This window comes from Sinocyclocheilus anshuiensis, unplaced genomic scaffold, assembly GCF_001515605.1.
Source record: "Sinocyclocheilus anshuiensis isolate Anshui unplaced genomic scaffold, SAMN03320099.WGS_v1.1 scaffold272, whole genome shotgun sequence".
Classification (NCBI taxonomy): domain Eukaryota; kingdom Metazoa; phylum Chordata; class Actinopteri; order Cypriniformes; family Cyprinidae; genus Sinocyclocheilus; species Sinocyclocheilus anshuiensis.
The window spans coordinates 1,473,053-1,495,501 of record NW_015554117.1 but is presented as its reverse complement, the minus strand read 5'-3'; the positions used below and the strand labels follow the sequence as shown (position 1 = coordinate 1,495,501).

The following is a 22,449-nucleotide window of genomic DNA, read 5'->3' as shown; positions in this document are numbered from 1 at the left end:
ACACACACACACACACACACACACACACACACACACACACACACACACACACGTGACGGCATTCTATTTCTGTGGAGTACAGTTTGATAAATACATAAAGATTTTTTTGTACTTTTTGTTATTTATTTTTTTTTGTTTAGAAATTGCATTCATATGGCACTATGAAATCCATTCCCCCGTTTGTAAAAATCTGTTTTATTTATTTATTTTCAAATATTTTGTTTTTCCATTAAAATTTTTCTGGTTTCTGTTTTAATAGTTTAATATATTTATAATAATTAAAAAAGGATGTCTAATCAATTTAATTCATAAAACATTCACATTTAATAATTTATGAAGAATTTAATAATAGTGAATATGATTTTTTCTCACAAGTTCTTTGTTTCTGTTTGAATTTTACTGGATTCTGTGTTTTATGATTTAATACACATTTATTGTGTAAAAATGGTGGTGATCAAATGAATGCATAAAATGTTAACAATTTAATTAATCTTTTAAAAATGTAATCAAATGAATTTATTTGCAAACAAAACGCTGGTTAACGGGTTTACTTTTGAAATTAAAATATGGACAAACAATTGTGTGATATTACATGCAGACACTATATTTAGTCCATATCGCAATTTCATTTAAGCAGGGTATGGCCCTACTTTTGATTTATTAATCATAATTTTGCCAAACTCCATGATATTCTACGTTTTACAGTAAATTCCACCTTTATTACTTTTTATTACTCCATTTAAAAAAATCCATCACTTTTGAAAAGATTTCAATCAAAGACTGTTGAAACCCTGTTAATCCATTTTTTATTCGTTTTAAACATGATGATTCCTCCTCTTACTGACTCTGAAGGAAAACTCATGTCAGATATGCTTGTTCCTCGTGTGTTGCTCTACAAAAAGTCAGCTGGAATTTAGCAAAATCATCCGTTCTGCTTTGAGGAGCAAGAATGTCACGCTCGCTGATCTGAAGCAGATGATAGTAAGAACAACTGACCAGCTAAACTAGTCAGGTCAGTCAAGAGTGAAACCTCTGAAGAGACCTAAAATAACTTCAGAGTTATATAAAGCGCTGATGTTTTCATCTACAGAAACTCCTGCAATAACCCACAATGATTAAGAGTCATTGATTCCACATTAATAGTATTACTAACAACATTTCCCACGAGACAGTAGATCACATGTTCCCTCACACACACAGATGAATAGTCAGTTCACACCATTAAAGGAAACAAAACAGAAACCACAACTTCCTCCTGCTAACAAGAGCCTGACAGAGACACAAGCAACGGGCCCTGAATGCATGCGGGGCTCCGGGCTTCAGCGTATCGGCTCAGTGCAGGTCAAAACTGGGACTGCGGGTCGATCTGCTTCTCAAAAGCATGCAAAAAGTTCTTCCCTCCTATTTTGTAACTGCTGCTTAAAGATCTCAATGGGAAAAGAATGCACATCTGCAGCAAAAACGCGAGCCATATATGTGGGTTTCACATCTGTTCTGCTCCAGCGTTGAGGAACAAGGGAAAGTTTTCAGGTTTTCAAGCTTTTAACTGTGGGCTGCAGGGAGCATGACAACATCCAGCCTCAAACCAATCCATATGCCACGTCGCAGGAGTATAAGGTCAAGCTTTTGCAGACTTCCTGAACTAAATGGCCATATTTGAGCAAAACAGCTGACAAAGTTTTTCTAAAGCACATAGAATTACTATTGCATGATTTTTTTTTCACATGGTGGCAAAAACATCACATCTGACATATATATATATATATACACACACACACACACACACACACACACACACACATCAATATGCGCTCTTGTCTTCAGCATATTTTCCAAAATATTAAAAAGGAAATCATTCCAAAATCAAACCGAACAAAAAAATAGATTTAAAAAAAAAAGAAATTAGAATTCCTATTCACTAAATATATATATTTTTATATTTAATTATATACATAATAAATTTTATTATACATATACACACATACAAATATATATTTAATTTGATATTATTTCACAGTGATTAATATCAAATAGATAAAGTAATCACTATAGAAATGTATATAACAGCAATAATAAAACAGTTAAAATACAAATAAATTTACAAAAAAATTACATTTAAAATAAATATGAATCTTGCTCTCACCATTAAACATAAGATCTGAAGATACGCTGCAGTTTAGAAGTTCACGTATTTTACATCTTTATACATTTCAGAACAAACCTGTCAGTGAAGACACAGGTTTCTTAAACTAATGCTGAGTTCAACATGAAAGCAAGAAAAAGAGATAAAACAGAACAATACATAGAAAACAGACTGGATAGACAGAGTGATAGAAAGAATGACAGATAGAATGATTGATCGATCGATAGATAGATGATAGACAAAGAAATACATAGAGCAATTGATAGGACACAAAGTGATGGATAGGGCAATAGATAGAATGATAAAATAATAGATAGAACAATCGATAGAATGATAGATAGAACGACAGATAGAACGATAGAGTGGTAGAACGATAGCTAGATAGATAGATGATAGATGGATAGATGACAGATAGATAGATAGATGGATGGATGGATAGATGTCTCTTTGGAGGGAAAACTATGTAGATGCTGTTCCAAAATGCAAAAGCGTCACAGCCTGGGGATATCAAAAGTATCTAGAAATATATAACTACAACAGTTATGACATACAGACAACCAAGCTTAAAAAAAAATACAAATATTAAAAATAAAAAGATAAATGACGGTCTCTCTGCCCTTTCCTTATGTCCCCTCTCCCAGTCTGCCGCCACCCTTCCCCCCCTTAACACATCATATTAAATAAGGCACAAATTTACACAAACAATTAAAATTTGGCTAGTTATTGTTCATCTATTTACACAAAACAGTTTTAGTGTTAATATCGATACATTTTAACACAATATAGGAATAACTCAGGACAAGAGTAAGAAAACTTTTTGTTCTGGACTCTTTTGCCGTGTCCTATCCAGGTGCGACCTGTTTCAGTGTGTCAAACTGCTTCATGGCAGAGCCAATGATGTTTATGGAGCAGAAGTTTAGACCAATCAGATTTCACTGTGGGTGGAGCTATATATAATAGAACACAAAGTGGTCACGGATGGTTTAAGACAAAAACTTAAGATTTACAAAGAAGAGATAGTTTTATCGGTTTATCACACCTGGATAGGACACAGTGTTTGATGTTTCCAATGTAAGAGATTTAAAAATTTGGATTCACTTTCACCAATTAAATGATTTTAACAGAGGAGACAAAGGTTAAATACTGGAGCACCTCACACTGATTCTGGAGCGTATAGACAAAGAATACATTCTTCTTAGGTATATACATAAATCTCCTTTATAACACTAAGACTGATTCACCTCACTTGGGCCCGAGCGTTCAGATGTAACTGTTTCTCTAGCCATATTTAATCATCTGAATTTAAACTTTATTGAGTTTGAGTTGTTATAACTGCATTACACTGGAGTGGACAGAATGGGGTGGAGATTATTGCTTATGGATTTTACAGAGATCACTTCAAGTTGTGTGGGCATTTCAACAGCACATCTGCTTTCAAAATAAGGCGAAGGAACTTGAGGGGGCTAAACCATTTCAGTAATCTAGATACATACACTGGGTATGTATATGTACACACACATACATATATATTTATATATATATATATATATACACACACACACGCACACACGCACACCATATATAAAACAATCAAATAAAACAACAAAATGACAAAAACAAGTAAATTAATTTTAACAAACTAAAAATTCAAAACAAAAGAATATAACAAAAAAACAGAAGAATAGAAATAATTAATACAAAATTCAAATACAAAACATTTGAAATAAAAATATAAAACCACCACCACAATTTTAAAGGTTCCTAATATTACCTTGTTTCATATAAGTTTGAGAACCGTGTCCCTACGATATACACGTTAGCTGTTCAAACTGTTAAAGCATCATGGCTTTATTTGATGGCTTTATTGCTGAGTGGTCTATTACTGCAGCATCATCCTCTTCAGTTTCACCTGCTCACATTAAAACAAAATGAATTCTGGTTGCCCGTTTTACATGTCAAGTCTCTTCCTGTCATAAGCGGACAGGCCTTGACCAGAATAATCTGGAAAGTGGACCAGAAACTACGCCGATAGTCAAAAGTCTGGTTTTACGATACTAGCGAGACACAATCACAATACATTATGACGCCCTCAGGGCAACAGCCCACCCGTGAAACAGGCTTTATTGCTGGTGTATTCATCAGAAAGTGTCTTTTATGACGGGTAACCGCACTATAAATGTACCCCTCGCCCAACATCATTTACAAGAACAGGAATGTCTGATGAAGACTTTACCACAAGTGCTAAACACCCCTTCAGCATCACACAACCAAACTAAGGATGGAATCAAAGAATCAAAACATAGTTTAGATGGGAATCTAGGTGAAGCCAGGCTCTAATCCTTTTAGAGGTCAGTCTTTTGTGTGCAAACAACAAAAAAGACACAAGAAGATTGAACATGCAGTAAATAAGATGACCAGGACAGGACAAGGAACGCAGAAGTACAGAAAATTCCTACAAAATATGACATTTTATATCCAAAAGTGAGCAAATCACATGAAAACACATTCAGGTCGTATTTCAACCTCCCCAAAAAATGCATAAAGTAAATTAAGCCTATTCTATGACCGTTACTATTTCTAACCTCATATGGGTATTTATGAGGTTTCACTTCAAGCATTTTTTTAATAATCGAATAGCTAAGTGTAAGAATAAATATAAAAATATGATAATTTTTAAGGCATCACTTCATGCATTTTTACTGATCAAACAGCTACTGAATACTAGAATGCATGTAAGAAAAGATGCATACAATGATATTATATATGCATTATATATATGTATATATGCATCTTATTTGTTTTGCATTACAGTAAAGAGAATATGGGTTAAATATGCATATACTGTATAAAAACCAAGAACAACCCAAAACTGAGTGAATCTCATGAAAATATACTCCGGCCACATCTCTAGAATGCATGTAAGAAAAGATACATTCAAGAAAAGACTTATTTGTTTTGCATTAAAATAAAGAGAATTTGGGGTTAAATGTGCTTTACAGTCATGACATGGTCCTAAAAATAGGCTTCAGTTTTTTTTTCTTCTCTTTTTGACAATGTAGTGGAGAAAATAAACAATCAAACCAACAAAAAGAACAAGAATCTCTCAACAAACTTTATGGCAATTAAATAAAAAGTGACAAATCAAAGGTCAGAGTTAATCACAGATTACACAGCTCCACACTGACAGAATGACATCTGAATTGCCGCAGCAGGTTGGTGAAGTTACGACGCACTGACGTCCATCTCAAGACGACCCCCCCAGAGTGACAGACACAGCAAGAATGCCTCTGATTTCTGGCAGGACGGGTGGCATCAGGAGATTTGGGTTCAGTTCCTGACGCATCCTCTTCAACAGACACCAGCGGGAACACAGACTCAAGCCTGAACAACAGCCGTTTACAGCGACTTTACATCACAGACCTGTAATTGCTGGCACAGCCTTCTGAGACCACCGGCAACAACATAATTCATTTACATATGAACATCTCAAAGATCACCAGGATGTAAAACAGGAAGTAGACTGAACTTTATTTTCCCACACTTCCTGACAAATGAATTCTCATGACTTTTCCAGTTATTTGTGATTATTGGTAAAAACTACAGTTATTGTCCACAAACGTGTCTAATGCGGCAAGAAAAGTCTTGCAATTTGCTTCTCAATGCTTTACTTTTCCATGACTGGATATCACATTTTTAAAATTTGTTTTACTTAATTCTCCAGCAACAAACAAACATACAAAGGAAATTTAGATTTTTTATATTTTATTTAATAATATTGTTAAAATTATATATTTTATATTATAATTATATATTTTAAGCTGCAATGTTTATATATATATATATATATATATATATATATATATATGATAAGACTACTTTAAATTAACAATTTTAATAAATAAATAAAATAAGTAATCCTAATAATAATTTAAAATAAATTACAGCTCACTTAAAAAAAGTAAAATAACAAATATCATACACATAATTATAATAATAGTAGGAAATCACAATGTTAAAATTTCCTGATAATACAAAACTTGTGAAAATGGCTCCCGAAAGAAGAGCTGTTCTTTGAAAATGATGGTTAATAGCACAAAATTAAGCTAAATATTAAATTAAATAATATTTATTAAATAAATACATTTTAAAAAAAAATGCCTGTATTTGCTGTACCGGGAAATTGTTAGTCAATTTAATATCCTTGCTGTTTACACTCAATATTAGACATCACATCTGTGATAAAATATGAAAACAATCAACAATTCGACAGCTCTGATTGATTCTGGCATGTTTAAGGCTCCAGTATGATGTATAAAAAAAATATTTACACTTGTATTACTGGAAGTATGCTGAGGCATTTCTCTGGTAGAGTTTCTGCGGCTGGGCGGGACTGAAGTAGGTCAGGTGGTGCAACACCCTCTGTGACTTCATAATGCCTCTTAGTGTGACTGCCTTTATCTCAGTCCACTCCCACTCGCTGTTTTCACTGGGACACACCTGAACCATGTCCAAACACCCACTAGAACAATCCAAAACTGGATTAGTGCACAGTAACCACAGCTTCAGTTCACGCTTCAGTTTGCCCAGCATGCCATGACTCACGGTCAGCCTTTCATTCAGTGATTTAGTGGTCAAAGCTCTGTTCTGGGAAAAGATGCATTCAGGTCTGGGTCCGACCATCATCAGAAGATACTTAATGCCATATCTCAATACCTGCATCTGCCGTCCATTAGTTCTGACATCAAGTCCAGACCTTCTCCCATGCAATCGACTCATTTGAAAACTAACTCTTCCATGTAGCAGAAACACAGTTATAGTGCATGGAAAACACAACACGGCAGTGGGATTTAGATTACGCACATTTTTGTTTTCAACATGCATCATCGCAAGCAGAAACGATGAAGTACTATTCCAACTAATGATGAGCGCAAACATGCACTCAGGCCGAATTTAACAGAAACTCACACATGTAAGCTCAATCACGCTTCAACACAGCACATCTCGTCAGCTGAAGAACAACATGGTGTGAAACGCTTATAGGGACAAAAATAAGTTAACTGTCTGTTCGGTGATGCTCTTGAGAGTAAACCGCAACAGAGAAACCGTCACACTCAATACAAATGAAATATCAGCGAAATAGTGAGTGTTAAACTGCACAGAACTGACAAGTGCCGTTAAAATTGAGACAAAGTCACAATTTCTGCATTTCACACATTCAATTCTGGATTCTGACAAAAATAACCGACTCCTAAACACTGCTGCAGTTTTGCTGTCAGCTTCACTGATGCAACCTTTGCATATGTAGTTATAACAAAAAGCTTTTTTTCTACACAGTTGCATAGAAAAACCTCAGTGACCACAAACTCGCTTTAATCTACAAAACTCGTTAGCTAAAAACACACGTTGTACTCTGATATTAGATGTTTTAGCACATCCGGATTCCATCATCCTGAAGTCTATGTGTTTTTGGTGAAATGCCTGAAACACAAGCTCAAGTTGTTCACATTTTATTCTATATGACAAAATACATCAGCGAAACTTGTGACTTTTTAAAGCTCGTCTTGAAAACGGCGTTTGATAAAGGTTGTTGGAAACATTAAATCACACCGAACAGGTGAACTCATCTACTCACTAGTTGCTTTTACAGTTTATAATTGTGCTCTTGCAAACTAGTCAAACTTTCAGAGAAAATGCTTTTAAATAAGGACTGAAAGAATTGTCGCATAAAGCTGGAAGTCATGCAACCGTGGTGTAGTTTGAATATAGCCTAGATTTAGCTTTTTACTTCTGACGATAGTTTTTAGGCTTGAAATTGTGTTCATTTGTGATCATCATGAACAAAACGTGTAAGAATCAAACTTTTGTCGGTCACAGAGCTTATTTCCTGCAAAAATCCAAAATCCAATGGAAAAATCCTATTGGGTTTTTGTTGAAGGAACCAAAGTTATGCACACTTATTAGGGTTGGCCTACAAAAATGCATCATCACCGCAGCACTCAGTGTTGGGTCAAATGGTCCATTTCCAATTAGATTGATGCATTTCTGTTTTGACTGGAATTGCAATTGTCATTTCTCAACTCAAATTCTATCCTTGATTCATTTTTCAACAAGTTTGTGGCAATGCATACTGGGATTCCCTTCAGAGCAGGTGGACGGCTGCCCAGCAGGACACTGAGTCCAGATAAAAACTGCACTCTCACTAAACACAATCAATGAGTCCAATCAAACCCATCTAAACACACTGACTCACACAGTCACTGACCGGACACTACAGCAGCACGACCCTGAGGCAAGGCTACTGCGATACCACAATATGAAGAGGTGAAACCAACTACAAATAATCACACATTAAAGTTGTGGTCTCTTCCTTGGACCCTGCAGATACAGTCACATTTATCTATCTAACATAGGGCTGCACGATAAATCGAAATGGAATCGAAATCGCGATTGCTCCATCTGAAAGCACGTGGTGATGATTTACTGCTGATTACAGAACCGGCTTTTTTTAACAAAATGCGCATGACAATCGCATTCGATTAATCGTGCAGCCCTAATCTAACATATCTACTATTAAACAGATTTCTTACCTAAGAAACTTCACATGAAATGCATGACGAAAATATGTGCAATATAATCACAACAAAAGATTTCAACGTTTGTAGAGAACTCCATAATTATGAGGTTACCTTTTTGTAGAGCACAACAATATTAGTCACTTATGAGGTTACCTTTCAGTTAAAATGCTGCCCGAGAAGACAACTGCCTATCTAGCCAGTAGACAGCACGGCAACTCACTAGGTTTTGGAACGGAGCCAATGTGTTGAACTTTCGAGAATGAATCCCACGGTTTTATTGAGGAACGCAACCTCTGGATCAGTAGCTCGAGTCTAGTTTAGTCTGCAGCCTAGTTGATGTACATTCGAGAAGCATGTGATTCCATTACACTTGCTGTTGTTCATTTCAGTCCTGTAACAATTTAAACAGACATGATGAAATACAAAGAGAGAGAGACCTTTATACAGAGCCAAACTTGCTACCAAACAGCCTCATGACTCAAGGGTTTTTATTTGGCTTATGTTATTGGTTCTCTGGAATTCTTATTTTGTTGCCCCTAATGGTGCTATAAAGCAATAATCCACTCGAGGCTGTGCGTTACAGTGAATTTATTTCATGTAAGGGGTCTAAATACTATCCCTTAAGTCGTCAACTATGGTAAAAATCACTAAAACACACAGCCTTGAGTGGTTTATTATTTTGATGGCAACATCAATGTAATAAAAGACAATTTATAATAATAATAATAATAATAACAGTCACAATAAACACTTCTTGTACTAAGTACTATAGTCTGTTACTGTTGCTAAGCAACATTAAATTAGGTGGCAGATTAGAATGCAGTTCATCCAATCAGAATTCAGTGTTATTTTAGTATCAATTAGAAATTATAATAGTTTTTATTATTAGTTTGAATTATTTTATAGATTTTAAAAATGTTACATTGAATTTATGTTTATATTTTCTTTTTATTTAAATTTTTGTTAAGTTTTAGTAATTTTTGCATGCTTGTTATTTTAGTTTTTTATGTCTTTAGATATTTTAGTGCATCTGAACTAAATAAAAATAAGAAAAAAAGTAGTTTTGTCATTTATTTTAGTTAACATTTAAGTAACAAAATGTTTTTTATGGTTTTCTTTTTAGTTGACTATAATAGCCCTGTCAGAATTTAGAGTCCAAACATCTGTTTATAATATACAACTGACAGCTATGCTCATCATAAACATCTGGAAGTGTTTGATGACGATACAGGAATAGAAAAGGCTACTGGAAATTGTTTGAAACTATACAAAAGTCACGATAAATTGAAGAAAAGATCCCTGTGATATAAACTGCCATGGAATGACACAAGAAACGACTACCGAAAACGTCCTTTAAAAATCCTCTACCGATTGCGTATGTTTGTATATGAAGTTATCATGATTTTCTAATCCAGAAAACATTTGCGAAAAAAAAACTATCGGTCCTGTAGTGCACGAGGTTGTGTTTTTGCTTTCCAGACATATTTCTTATTAAACACTACTGGATTTATATGTGCTTATCTACACAACAAGAACAAAGCCGGTTAAATCACTGCGTCTTATTTCAATTCATATTCGCCCAGCTTTGCAACTCCCAAACAGGCTGTTCAAAAGAGAATTAAACACTTCAATGACATTTCAGACATTTTGGGTGGAGTGGAGAGGCAAGTCTTAGCCGGTCACAGGGCGTTTAGCATTTGTCAGGGAGTATTTTCACGTCTGTCACAAAAAAGGTGATCACTTTGGTATATTTCAACACGCCTGGTTTCAGTCAAGCAGAAATAGGCAACAGTGCATGCAGACTGTAATGAAACTCAGTGTGGGGTTTAACAAGGATGCGTTGGTTTGGTAATCACAAGTGAACTTTGGTCTGTGTGTAATATTCATCCTCACAAACATGCAATAGAAATTCCAGAGCTGAAACATCATTTTATGACCAATGCCGAGTTGAGATTGGAGGGACATTCACTAAACTTTAGACTCAGAGACATGCAGACTTGTGAAGATCTCACATAGACTCATTGTCCGTATAGGCAAAGTGTGCAATTCCTATTCAACTAGTGGCAGCAAACGGAAATGCAATGGACCCTTTTACACATTATGTACATATGTACATTTATAACACTATACTTGCGTAATATTACTTTGGCACCCAATTACAGAAAACAAGTTAAGTCTAATACAATGACTGAGGGAGTGACAGCAAATGTAACATCTTTCTCTCTTCTGAACAATGTCTCAATCTCTCAATATTTTTTTCCTCTTTTTCAAAGATTAAAAAATATGATCAAATATTATACATGTTGTAGTTTCCGTTCACCACTATAGATTTGCCAACTGTGATGACATCCGCTTCTGAAAATCACGGAAATGAGAAAAGACTCAATAACAGTTGATCAGACCTGTTTGATAATAGTAATTATTTTTGCAATTCTGTTTAGTGCCACTAGTGGTGTGGAAATTACACACATCGGGCCAGATTTACTAACAGCTTGCATGATCACAAACCCTTTTTTGGCGTTAAAAATCTACTGTCAGGAACTAAAGATACACAGTAATAAATTACTGTGGAAACTTATTTTTGTGGCTGAGCTTATTGCTTATGCATTTGTAGGAGTTTCACTTTTGGACGCAACATTTATGGGAGGAGAGTATTTAAATAAATCATGCAACATGATTACTAAGGTTTGCGGTAGTCAATTTATTGGTATTTGCGCCATTATTTAACACACAAAAAAGCATGCATTAACCCATTTTGTGCTTGACATGTTTACAAATTAAGTTGCTAATTTGTGCTGCTCTTGGTAGATTGCATTGGTCCTGGCCCTTACTATAACTAAGCCACTTATGACAATTAAGCCTTAACCTAACCAATACCTTTTGGAATTAAAGATTAAAACATTATGAAATTTTAGACACTGGAAATGGAAGGTCATGTCAAAATGTGAAGCAAACTGCATTGTGGGACATTTTTCCACACACATTCTGGCAATAGTAACAAGTTAACTATGCATACTGAGCATAGAATACATACTACAGTACTTGTAAAAGCAAAATGGTAGAATGCAATACCAAACACAACTAATTAGATCGACCCCAACCACAAACCTGCTCTCTAAAGCCCCGCCCTCCAAAAATATGTCAGCCAATTGGATAGCTCCAAGGCGGTGGGCATTTCTGATTGGCTAAAAAAAAAAAAGTGTAGGCCACTACTGACTTTTTTTGCACTGTTTACAGTCTAGTACTGTCAAAGACACAGATGTGACAACTGTTCACTGATACCTGTCAGGTTGTAGGAGTATTTTACACATGATATATAGTAATAGACACTGGCAGTTTGCTTTAAATTCATCTTAGTTCCTGAAATCCATATGGTATGTATTGGACGGCTACCCTGCTTTCTAGATTTCTAGATATTTGGCTTCACAAATGTTACCAGTATAGAAAGGGGGAGGAGAGCTCAAGAGTTAAGTCCATCTCTTTCTCCACTTGACTTTCTCAAATAAATGCAGTTTATGGGTCGGTCACACCTCTGGGGTCTGAAGGCCAGTGACTGTGACATATATATATATATATATATATATATATATATATATATATGTGATTCATTTGTTTGTGAGTGTGTTTGCTGAAGGGGCTCTGGTGGGTTAATAATTATTTTTCCAATCAAACTTTGACCTTCCTTTCTCAAACTCTCTCTAAAAGCCTTCTGTCACACCAAAAACGCAAATCAGTCAAGCTTGTCTTTGCCCCAAAAGACACACACCCAAAAACGTCATTCAACCCCAGAGCATTCCTCAATATTCCTTATTATAATTCATGTGTGTGAAACACTAGAACACTCACTATCAATCAGGTTTTACATAGAAACACCACAGAGTTCATTCAAAACGAGAACGCGCCCCATACGTTCCTTTTTTTAATTCTTTTTAGCTTATCTTTCCTCTCCAGGACAGCAGATAAACTCCAGAAACACCATTTCGGCAGCTATTTTAAGCTCCCGTGCTGTGATATCTAGCTACTGCCATTTTAAACCCGGATGTCTGCTGTAACTAGGAGTCTAAATGTCGCTTTGAGAAAGAACAGAGGAAAGAAGGCAGCAGCAGCGAATGAAACTCGCTCTAGTAAAACAGGTTCAGCCGTTACAATGTATCACTCACGCACACACGCGCAACACTGTAACATTCGAATCCCGCGAAACATGGTAACATTCGAAGCGTGCCGCCGTTCCAAGCGCGTATAAAAGCAGACTAGCGATAATAAGACGTGTTATACGCGCAAATATCTCATGTTACAGGCCCCTGCGGCGGCACCCGAGCTTTCAGAAGCTCTTACCTTCCGCTGCTGTTTCTCCCAGGCCGGGTCCAGCAGTAGGTCCCGGTCCCAGTCGTTCTCCTGCTCCATGTAGATCTGCTGTCCGCCCGCTGAATACAGGGATTGATTATTGGCGGCGTGATAATCTACCATATCAGAAACCTGAGGCCACTGGATAGACTCTTCCTCAACTAAAAGTAAAGAAAAACAGCCTGCAGTAATCGCTCTCGAAGCCTTTGTTGCTCGGTAAGAAGTATCCGCTGCGTGGACTGACAGTATCCCCGCCGAGAGTGCGTTCCTCCACCCGTCTGACAAAAATGGAGTAGGAGACGCGCCGCTCCCACTGAGGAGGAGGTAGTAGGCCCGGAAAACTCATGAATATTTAAATACAGGCTTTACTTATTCAGAAGATATCCGATCTGGGCTCTTCCCACGAAGCGGATGGGCTTCTGCCATTGGCTAATCTCGTCAGGGGGTTATATTTTTAGATTATAAATGTGAATTTGTCAGTGAGATTCAGAAGTCTTATGATTAATATCTAATCCCCAAAAAGTTTTTTTTTTTACAATTTTGAAAAAAAATACATAAATAAAATAATAATAAATTAATTCTTTATAAGATCAATTAATTAGACATGCTTTTGATTATGAAAATTTTATGAAACCATTCAAATGGAATCCAGAAAATGAATGGAAAACACATAATTCGGTAAAAATAAAACCATCCATCCATCCATCCATCCATCCATCCATCCATCTATCTATCTATCTATCTGTCTATCTGTCTATCTATCTAAAATGTATTTTGACGTTTATTTTGGGCTTGTACAGTGTATCAGTGTAACCTGTATCTTCTAACTTTACACACTCACACAAACAGAAAGAGTTGATGTATTATTCATACACTTTCCACGAAACACTCACCCGCCGGTTGCGTTGTTTTTCTAACCTTCATCTGAATTAAACTCTATACAGTTTTAATAACACACATTGTTTGGTGAAGTCCACATGAATGTTTATGACTTGAGTTTATTGTGGTTAAACTAGTCTAGTTCTCCACCAGCTATAAGCTGCTTAAACCTGACATTAATATTTAATGGCGTCTGTCAAAGGGGACGTGAAGTGGGTCAACATCAGACAGAGGAGCGCATCAGCCATACGCTGCCGTTTACATTGTTCATAACACCCATATCCAGAAAACTAAAGCGTATCAAACTCAAACACACCCCCAATGACTGATATTGAGCTTTATCTATAATATCATCTCTTCCATTATCTAAGATTCAAATACAAATCAGTCACTTATTTGAATCATTTAATGTTTTGCAATTCAAAGCAGCAGCAGCAGCAGCAGCGGCATGTTAAAAATCATAGCTGGGACATTTTACAGAACCGAAGCTTATGGAAGATTCCTGAACTGATCCGGTCCACACATATTTCATTATCTGGCATATTTCCCAGTCATGCATGCTCTCAAAAGTTCCCACTGTAATAAATATTAACAGAACATGGCTCCAGAAACAAGAGGAACAACACATTTGAAAATTGCAAGTATTCATATGACCAAAATGAGGAACATTTGGTTTAGTTTAAACAACAAGATCAAAAAAATGTCAGAAAGTATATTATTTATTATTTTTAGCATTATTTTATAATATAATTTATAATACTAAATTGTTATAATTGTAAAGCTAAATAATTTAATAACAAATTATAATATATTTATAAAATAAAAATTGTCAAAATACAATTACAAAAAAATTCAATTTTTTATTTTATGGTTATTAATAAAAATATTACACCAATTTCCATAAAAAAAAATATTTTTGTCAGAACATATATTATTTGTATCAGTATTATATAATATTTATGTATAATTTATAATAGTAAATTGTTGTAAAATAATTACATAAAATTATATTTTTATCAAATAAAAATACCAACATAAAAAGATCAATTATTTCATTTTTTATTATGTTACTAATAAAACTTACATGCCAATTTTCGTTAAAAACATTATCTTTGTCACAATATACAGTATATTATGTATTATGTCAGAACATACTGTATATTATTTATTGTTTATATTGTTGTTTTATAATATTTATAATGTATAAGACTAAATTGTTATAAAATAATTTTATAATAAAATTATATTTATATAAAATAAAAGTATATAAATAAAATCATATAAAATTAAATAAAAATATTTTATTGTGTTACTAATAATACTACACAAATATTTGTTACAAATGTTATTTTTGTCAATATATATATATATTATGTAAAATATGTATTTATATAATTATTTTATCATATTTAATTATAATTTATCATACTAAATTGTTATACAATTATTATATAATACTTTTATCAAACAATGAATAATTTAATTTTTATTTTATTATGGTTACTGATAAAAATATTCCACCATTTTTTGTCAAAAACATAATTTTTATTAAGCAAATTCATTGACTGCCATCTGTCCACTAGAAGCAGTAAAATGAGGTTCATAGTTGATCTCTACAGGTGCAGTGCAGGGATATATACAGTAGCTGTGTTTTGCGTCATATCTGTTAATATAGCATGTACTGTATCATAACTGGAACGTTGTATTGACCAATCAGCATCCAGTTCTGGAACGGTCCGTTTATAGAGAATAATTAAAGCAGATGTAGAGTTGTTTCCCTGCAGCTGGTCTGGAATCAGTTGTACATGGTCATGTGCAGGAACTACAAATCAAGAGGAAAATGCATAAATATTCACAAGATAATAAATTCAGCTCTGACTCGCATAATAACTGTCAATCATGTTGCATAAAGATGGTTAAGCCAGGTTAAACATCAAAGAGGTTCAGAGGAAGAAATATTGAGTGTGTGTGTGTGTGTGTGACTCAATGCTCTCATGTGTTTCATGTTTTTACCTGTCTGCTGTTTACTGAAATCACTCCCATCCCCGTCATATCAAATGACTGAAACTTGCCTGAACACAAAAACAACCACTTCATTATCATTTTTAATTATATATATATTAGTATTATAATTATAATAAATATATATACATTTTCTTCTTATGCAATGCCATTCATAAACTCAAAAACGTTGTGAAGAAACAATTTTCAGTTAGAAATTTTAGAGTAGAAAGACTGAAACAGATTTATTCCAATAATCTGTTTTATTTACAAAACATCCGTTTTCTACAGTATACTTTTAAATTGTACAGGTTTTGTTTGCATATTTTCAGATTTCATGTTCATTTTAATTAAAGTTTTAGTAATTCTTTTGTGTGTTTTAGTCATTTTTATTACTTTAAAAAAAAAAATGTCTGTATGGTTTTTAAAAAAATTTTATTCAAACTTTTATTATTTTTATTTCTATTATTTTGAACTAAATGAAAATTTGAAAATGTTGCCTTGGCAACTAGATGAAATAAAATAAGTTTATTTTTAAATATTTTAACAAAAGTTGTTTTATGGTTTTAGTTTAAATCCTGCAGTTCACCCTCGTGATGCTCCAAACCCATATGACTTTCTTTCTTTCTTTGAATTTTTAAAGAATATCCTGCTGTTGTTTTTTGTTTGTTTTTTATTTAAAGACCAGAAAAAGACTAGAATATTGTTCAAAAATTCTCCTTTTGTGTTCCACTTAACAAAAAAAATGTCATATGCATTAAGAACGGGGTGAAATTGTAAATCGATTGATTTTTTTTTTTTTGCATCTTTATGTGTGGGTTTAGTGTTCACATACTATTTGTGCCGCTTTGCAGTAACTGTTTAATTTGACTGATTTGTGTGCTCTCTTACGCATCATGCAGTCCAGTTTCATGAGCAGGAAGAGGAATCCTGGGAAGCTGACGGTCATATCTGGCTCCGTGTAACGCAGGCCTATCAGCTGCACTATGAATTCATCCACCCGTATGCCTAGACCAGAGCAAACGAGCTCAGATCAACCCAATCGTCAGCATTCCTCTCAATGCATTCAGACTAATGACAGCAGATGAATGAACAGGTTTCTCTCCTGACAGATGGGTGTGTGTGTGTGTGTGTGAGTTCATTCTCAATAAGTGTTGTGTCAGTGAATGCACTTGCATGTTCAGGGTGTGTGTTCATGCTCATACTTGCATTTGTGTGTGTGTGAGAGAGAGAGTAAGTGTGTGTCATAGGTTTCACCTGCTGCTGTCAGAGCTGGTGGGATTTCTAGATAATCCAGTGCCTGGTTCTTGTTTTTGTCAAATGTCATAAAAATACCCTATAAAAAACAGACAGACGGGTGAATAATCATAGAATCAAGTATTAATTTGATCTAAGATGTAGTCATGAATATTAATACATGCTTTGAAGCAATAATTACACAAGATTTTTTAACTCTACTTCTACGAATTGATTGAAGTGTGTTTTGAAGTGTGTCTTAGCTTTTTTGTTATTCATTTTATGAAGGTACTGTAAATTAAATCATTATACACACACAAAATAAAAATATACATTTTACTTTATATATATATATATATTTTTTATAATTTCATTCATTTCAACAAATTTACTGACACGCACACAACTAGGAAACTTTGGGCTTAAAGAAAAGTTTTTAAAAAATTGGGCTGCGTTCATGTGCATTCAGCTTGTAAATGATCTTTTTGACAGCCTGAACACACCATATGATGCAATCAGTCATGTGACATGAAATCACACTGCCTTCACCTTCTGCAGTCTCATGCTCATTGTAATCAAACACACCCTACATGCATTAATACTGCAAACAGCGAAATATACTCACCGTCCACTTCCGGAGTTTTTCCCACAATGCCTGGAACTCTGTCAAGTCGAGTCGTCCCATTCCTTGACTCTGATTGGAGCTGTTAAGGTGACATTCCAATCTCCACCCAATCTTATACATTCTTGTGAAATGCACCATAAAATACCACACCCACCCACATCCACCTGCAGCTACTGAGATGAGACATCCGCTATGAAATACTAGCATATATACCGTATAACGCACAGCATACTATTCTTAGAAATAGATTAATATAATATAATATAATTTTTTCATGTTTCTGAAAGAATTTTCAGCATCATTACTCCAGTCTTCAGTGTCACATGATCCTTCAGAAATCATTCTAATATGCTGATTTGCTGCTCAAGAAAACCTTTTTAAAAATTGTAATGATTTTAAACTTTTTTTGTTAAAAAAATATCAGGAAAGAGATGTAAACATTCAAAATTGATAATAATGTTAGAAGATTCATCACACTAGAAATGCAGGATCGAGTTTATCACACTAGTTTTATACAGCAGAATTTATGCCATCTATGCAAACAGAAAATCTGCATTCTGTGCAAAGTATTCATACTGCATACAGGAGAACTTGTAAGAGTAATATGCATGCAAGCCATGCATTCTTAAAGGGGTCATATGATGCGATTTCAATTTTTCCTTTCTCTTTGGAGTGTTACAAGCTCTTGGTGCATAAAGAAGATCTGTAAAGTTGCAAAGACTAAAGTCTCAAATCCAAAGAGATATTCTTTATAAAAGTTAAGAGTCAGCCACACCTACCTAAAACGGCTCGTTCGAACACGCCCCCACATATCTACATCACGATGTGGGAAGATTTGCATAATGCCACCCAAATGTTCACGCAAAGAAAGAAGGCGTAACTTTTATTCTCGCTGTAGTATTGTTGCCGCCGCCGCCATGTCGTGAAGGCGCTGTGTGCTTCGTTGTATATGGAAAATAATGTGTTTTTTTAACCTTAAACCGCATAAACACATTGCATTACACCAAATACACAACATAATGTTCTTTTTAGCAATGTCATATGACCCCTTTAAAGATTTACTCATTTATATTAAATCTTTGAACAATATTTAGCGGTTTATCTTGATCTATTCTGTGTCCATGCACACTAACCAGCGTATTTGTTAGAAGTGCACTAGCTATGCAGGATACATCCATGAGCACCACAAAGCTCTTGCAGTGCTCCAAACTCAGCTTCTTCTCGCTACCTGCAAAGACTGACCGTGCAGAAAACAAGAAACAGAAACAATATCATCCAACTCACTTCCTCACTGGTAACCGCATTACTTCCTGTATGGTTTTCAACTCTGCAGCAGAACTAATGAAAAGAATCGCATTATAACGGCACAGTGAACACTACTTCTCCTGCAAACCGCATTTTGCATTGAAAGGCAAATGTAGAAAAAAAAAAAGTGAACAGATGAAAAACAGCTTGTGAATAAACACGTTCTCACCTCCTTTTGCAATGGCTTCGGTCAGCAGGTTATAGAGATCCAATGGACTACAATAAGGCCCCTATAGACAGCACGTATACAAACACTATGAACATTCACACGCATATTACATTAGAGCTACATATTAGATATAAAAATGCATGCACAAACTCAATAGCACTGTATTGGCAGCTCAGCATGCAAGTAACGTGTTTACCTTCACACAGTGTTTCACAAAGAGATCTCTCGCTTCATTCGCAGACGGCAGACCTGCGAGACGTGGAGACATTGGCTACACACACACACACAGAAACAATTAAAAACCAACAATTAAATGGACCCAGTGATAATAAATTATCTAAGCAGTGAAACTAGATCAACTTCTCCATATTACCGGAGTAACTGAGCTCGAGTCTACTCCTCGTGCCTCAACAGCTCTGCAAACACACGAACATATATATATATTTTGAAATATATAGTGATTTATTATGTTAAAACAAAGAAAACAAGTCTTTAGATTCATCCCATGTTCTAAGAACGTTTTGCTAATGTTCCCATCAAGTTATGAAAACGTTATTTTTGAATGTGCCCTGAACATTCAAATAGTCCAGGTTTTTAAAATGTTTTTAAAACATTCTGCAAACGTAGGGGAAACATTCTATTTTATATTTTTAAACATTATGAGAATGTTACTTTTGAATGTTCTCTGAACATTCCAAAACAAGTAGTTACATTTAAGCGATGTACAAATGTTTTTGTGATAACATTTTGAGAGCATTATTAAACACCAATTCACTTTAAACAAATGTTCTATTAAGGTTCAGGGATGCAAACTCATCATGGGTGAAAAAGGTGACAAAGACAAGCACATCACCCCTCCCCCCCAACAAAATAAAACCTTACATTTTTTAAACAATTATAATAATTTAAAGCCTTTATTAATATTTTCTAACTTCACTTTAAATGTTCACTTTCAATCATGAAAGAGAGAGGAAAAAAATCGTCTCCTGGTGGAAAACAAACACAAACACTTTAAATGAAAATGACATGAAATTACCATTATATCCAGTAGATGGCAGCAGAGGATCACACATGAGCTCAGTTGCCATTTCCACTCCCTAGGTTTTCTCACGTCTTAATTTTGGATTTATTATAAAATGACTATGAAGTACAGCAAGTGCAGGAAGTCACAAAGTCTCATGTCATTTAAAAAATATAAAAAACAGCCTAGTAGGGTTAATTATTTAAATACTTAACTAGTTAACTACAAATTAAGTTAATTATTAATGGTGTGATAATTAAATAGTGCATTAAATATTTTGGCGCTTTTTTAGATTTAATTTAAAAACTGCATTTTTCAAACATTGCCTAAAAAAGGACACATCAAAAGGAGAGCTGTAAGTTATCTTTACCTGTAGAAGCTGCTAAAGGCAACACAGACTTGTTGCTGCTGTAGTTTTGTTACTCTGAATTGACTCTGCATCACTTAAAGCACAGCTCTGTTTTGACATCGGCTTGTCAGTTATCACCATCAATCGCGGCTCAATTTGGCACATCATTATTTACACTCGTGTTTGTCATTCCTGAAACAGTATACGTGGACGGTTTGGTCCTCTTACACTTTTCTTCAAACTGTGAATGAAATAAAAACCGAGCAAATACTTCCCTTACATCGTGTATGCTTTCTTTATGTCTTGTTAGGAAGATTAGCAAGTGTGTAGAACTACGCAAACTTGCGAAAACAAAAATGAGATCAGAGCGGAGACAGAATGTTCTGGGAACGTTCCATGTTAGCTGGGATTTTACCTCCAAAATAAAGAGAATTTTTGGAGTTCTCAGTTTTTTACTTTGTCTCACATATTTCTCCAAAATCTCATTATGGGAAATGAAAACAGACACAAATAAGTCAGTAGTTGTTGAACAGAAAGAGTGTATGGTGAAACATTAATGTGGATAGCAGCACAGCAGTGCTGAAATAAAATAACATTTAAACACTAGACTAAAAAACAAAAACTTAAACTTTTTAAAAGCAAAAATCTGAAATGCTGCATTGGCAACTAACTGAAATATAATAGGTTTAAGTTGGAAAAAAAAAATAGTAATATTAAGAAAAAAAACTAATACAAAAGATAAAAGTATATTCGAAAAAAATCGAAAATACAAAAATAAAAGCCAATTCAAAATATTAATGTTGAATAATAATAATTTTAAGATGAATTAAATTAAAATTAAAAGAGAAAAACATAGTATTGTTAATTAAAATGAACAAATATTCATTTTAATACTACAATACTTTAGTAGTTTATAAATAATACTAAAATAACTGCAGCTCAGATCATTTGCTCTTGGCAGAAAGAGTTTCATATCCAGTTTTCAGATATTTGATTGCAGCCTTTCCATCTTTGCAAATCTAAGCAAAGTCTGAGACAATATTACTTGTGCGCATTAGGTTTCTGGATCTGTTTCTCAGAATAAACACCCAAGATTTGCTCTAGATGTAATCCCATTGCTGTCAAATGAGATTTTAAACAGATCTCATTTGTGATTTTCTTGCATGTGGGTGAGCATCACTTACATGGTTTTGTTTCCTTTCTCGGTCAGGACTCTCAGGAGGAATTCTCCCACCTGATTGGCCTCTGAAGTGCTGGGAATGATGATGTAATGACCGGGTGCCAGGCGACCGCGAAACACCAGCTCTCGCCGCGAGACATAACCAAGGTCTTTAGTGGTGCTGAGAACCAGGCTCAACTGAGACACGTCCCGAGAGGAGAGGAAATCACGCTCGGATCGGGCCTGATCACACACACAAACATCAGACAGAGACACACAGTCACAAGACTAATATACTCAGAAACTCTCGATTTTCTTTTTATTCTCTTTTTCTTTTCTTTTTATATAATATGTAATGTATAAGAAAAAATGTCATGCGTTTTATTATATAGTACAATATTATATATTATATTGCTTCCTGTAAGCATTACAAACATATAAAATATAATATATTATATAATGCAGTAAGTAGTTTTTTTTTTTTAAGCAGTACAATAATAATAAACAATAAATAATATATAATAAAGAGACTAGTTCTTCCTTCAAAGCAGGGTAATTATATTTAACTAAAATGAAAACCATTACATTTTTTTTGTTACTTCGTTAACTGAAATAAAATGTAATATAAAAAATTACATATTAT

General features: G+C 34.4%; 2 protein-coding genes across 5 annotated transcripts in view; both read right to left on the bottom strand.

Annotated features, from left to right (window-relative positions):
- actn4 (actinin, alpha 4) overlaps positions 1 to 13,387 on the bottom strand; it is a 44,342-nt gene extending 30,955 nt beyond the window's left edge. For 2 of the 4 annotated variants that reach the window (XM_016462339.1, XM_016462338.1), the window contains exon 1: positions 13,054 to 13,387. In XM_016462339.1, coding sequence (XP_016317825.1) covers positions 13,054 to 13,185 — 132 coding nt within the window. In that variant the 5' untranslated portion in view covers positions 13,186 to 13,387. The remainder of the gene's footprint in view (positions 1 to 13,053) is intronic. The other 2 variants (XM_016462335.1, XM_016462336.1) reach the window with 2 other exon arrangements.
- Positions 13,388 to 15,470: 2,083 nt separating this feature from the next.
- LOC107669927 (calpain-9) overlaps positions 15,471 to 22,449 on the bottom strand; it is a 15,871-nt gene continuing 8,892 nt past the window's right edge. The window contains exons 11-20 of the mRNA XM_016462360.1: positions 21,832 to 22,049; positions 19,651 to 19,693; positions 19,474 to 19,548; positions 19,278 to 19,338; positions 18,976 to 19,040; positions 17,804 to 17,872; positions 17,200 to 17,278; positions 16,834 to 16,950; positions 15,955 to 16,013; positions 15,471 to 15,763 (exon numbers count right to left, since the gene is read on the bottom strand). Of these exons, the coding sequence (XP_016317846.1) occupies positions 15,737 to 15,763; positions 15,955 to 16,013; positions 16,834 to 16,950; positions 17,200 to 17,278; positions 17,804 to 17,872; positions 18,976 to 19,040; positions 19,278 to 19,338; positions 19,474 to 19,548; positions 19,651 to 19,693; positions 21,832 to 22,049 (813 nt within the window). The 3' untranslated portion in view covers positions 15,471 to 15,736. The remainder of the gene's footprint in view (positions 15,764 to 15,954; positions 16,014 to 16,833; positions 16,951 to 17,199; positions 17,279 to 17,803; positions 17,873 to 18,975; positions 19,041 to 19,277; positions 19,339 to 19,473; positions 19,549 to 19,650; positions 19,694 to 21,831; positions 22,050 to 22,449) is intronic.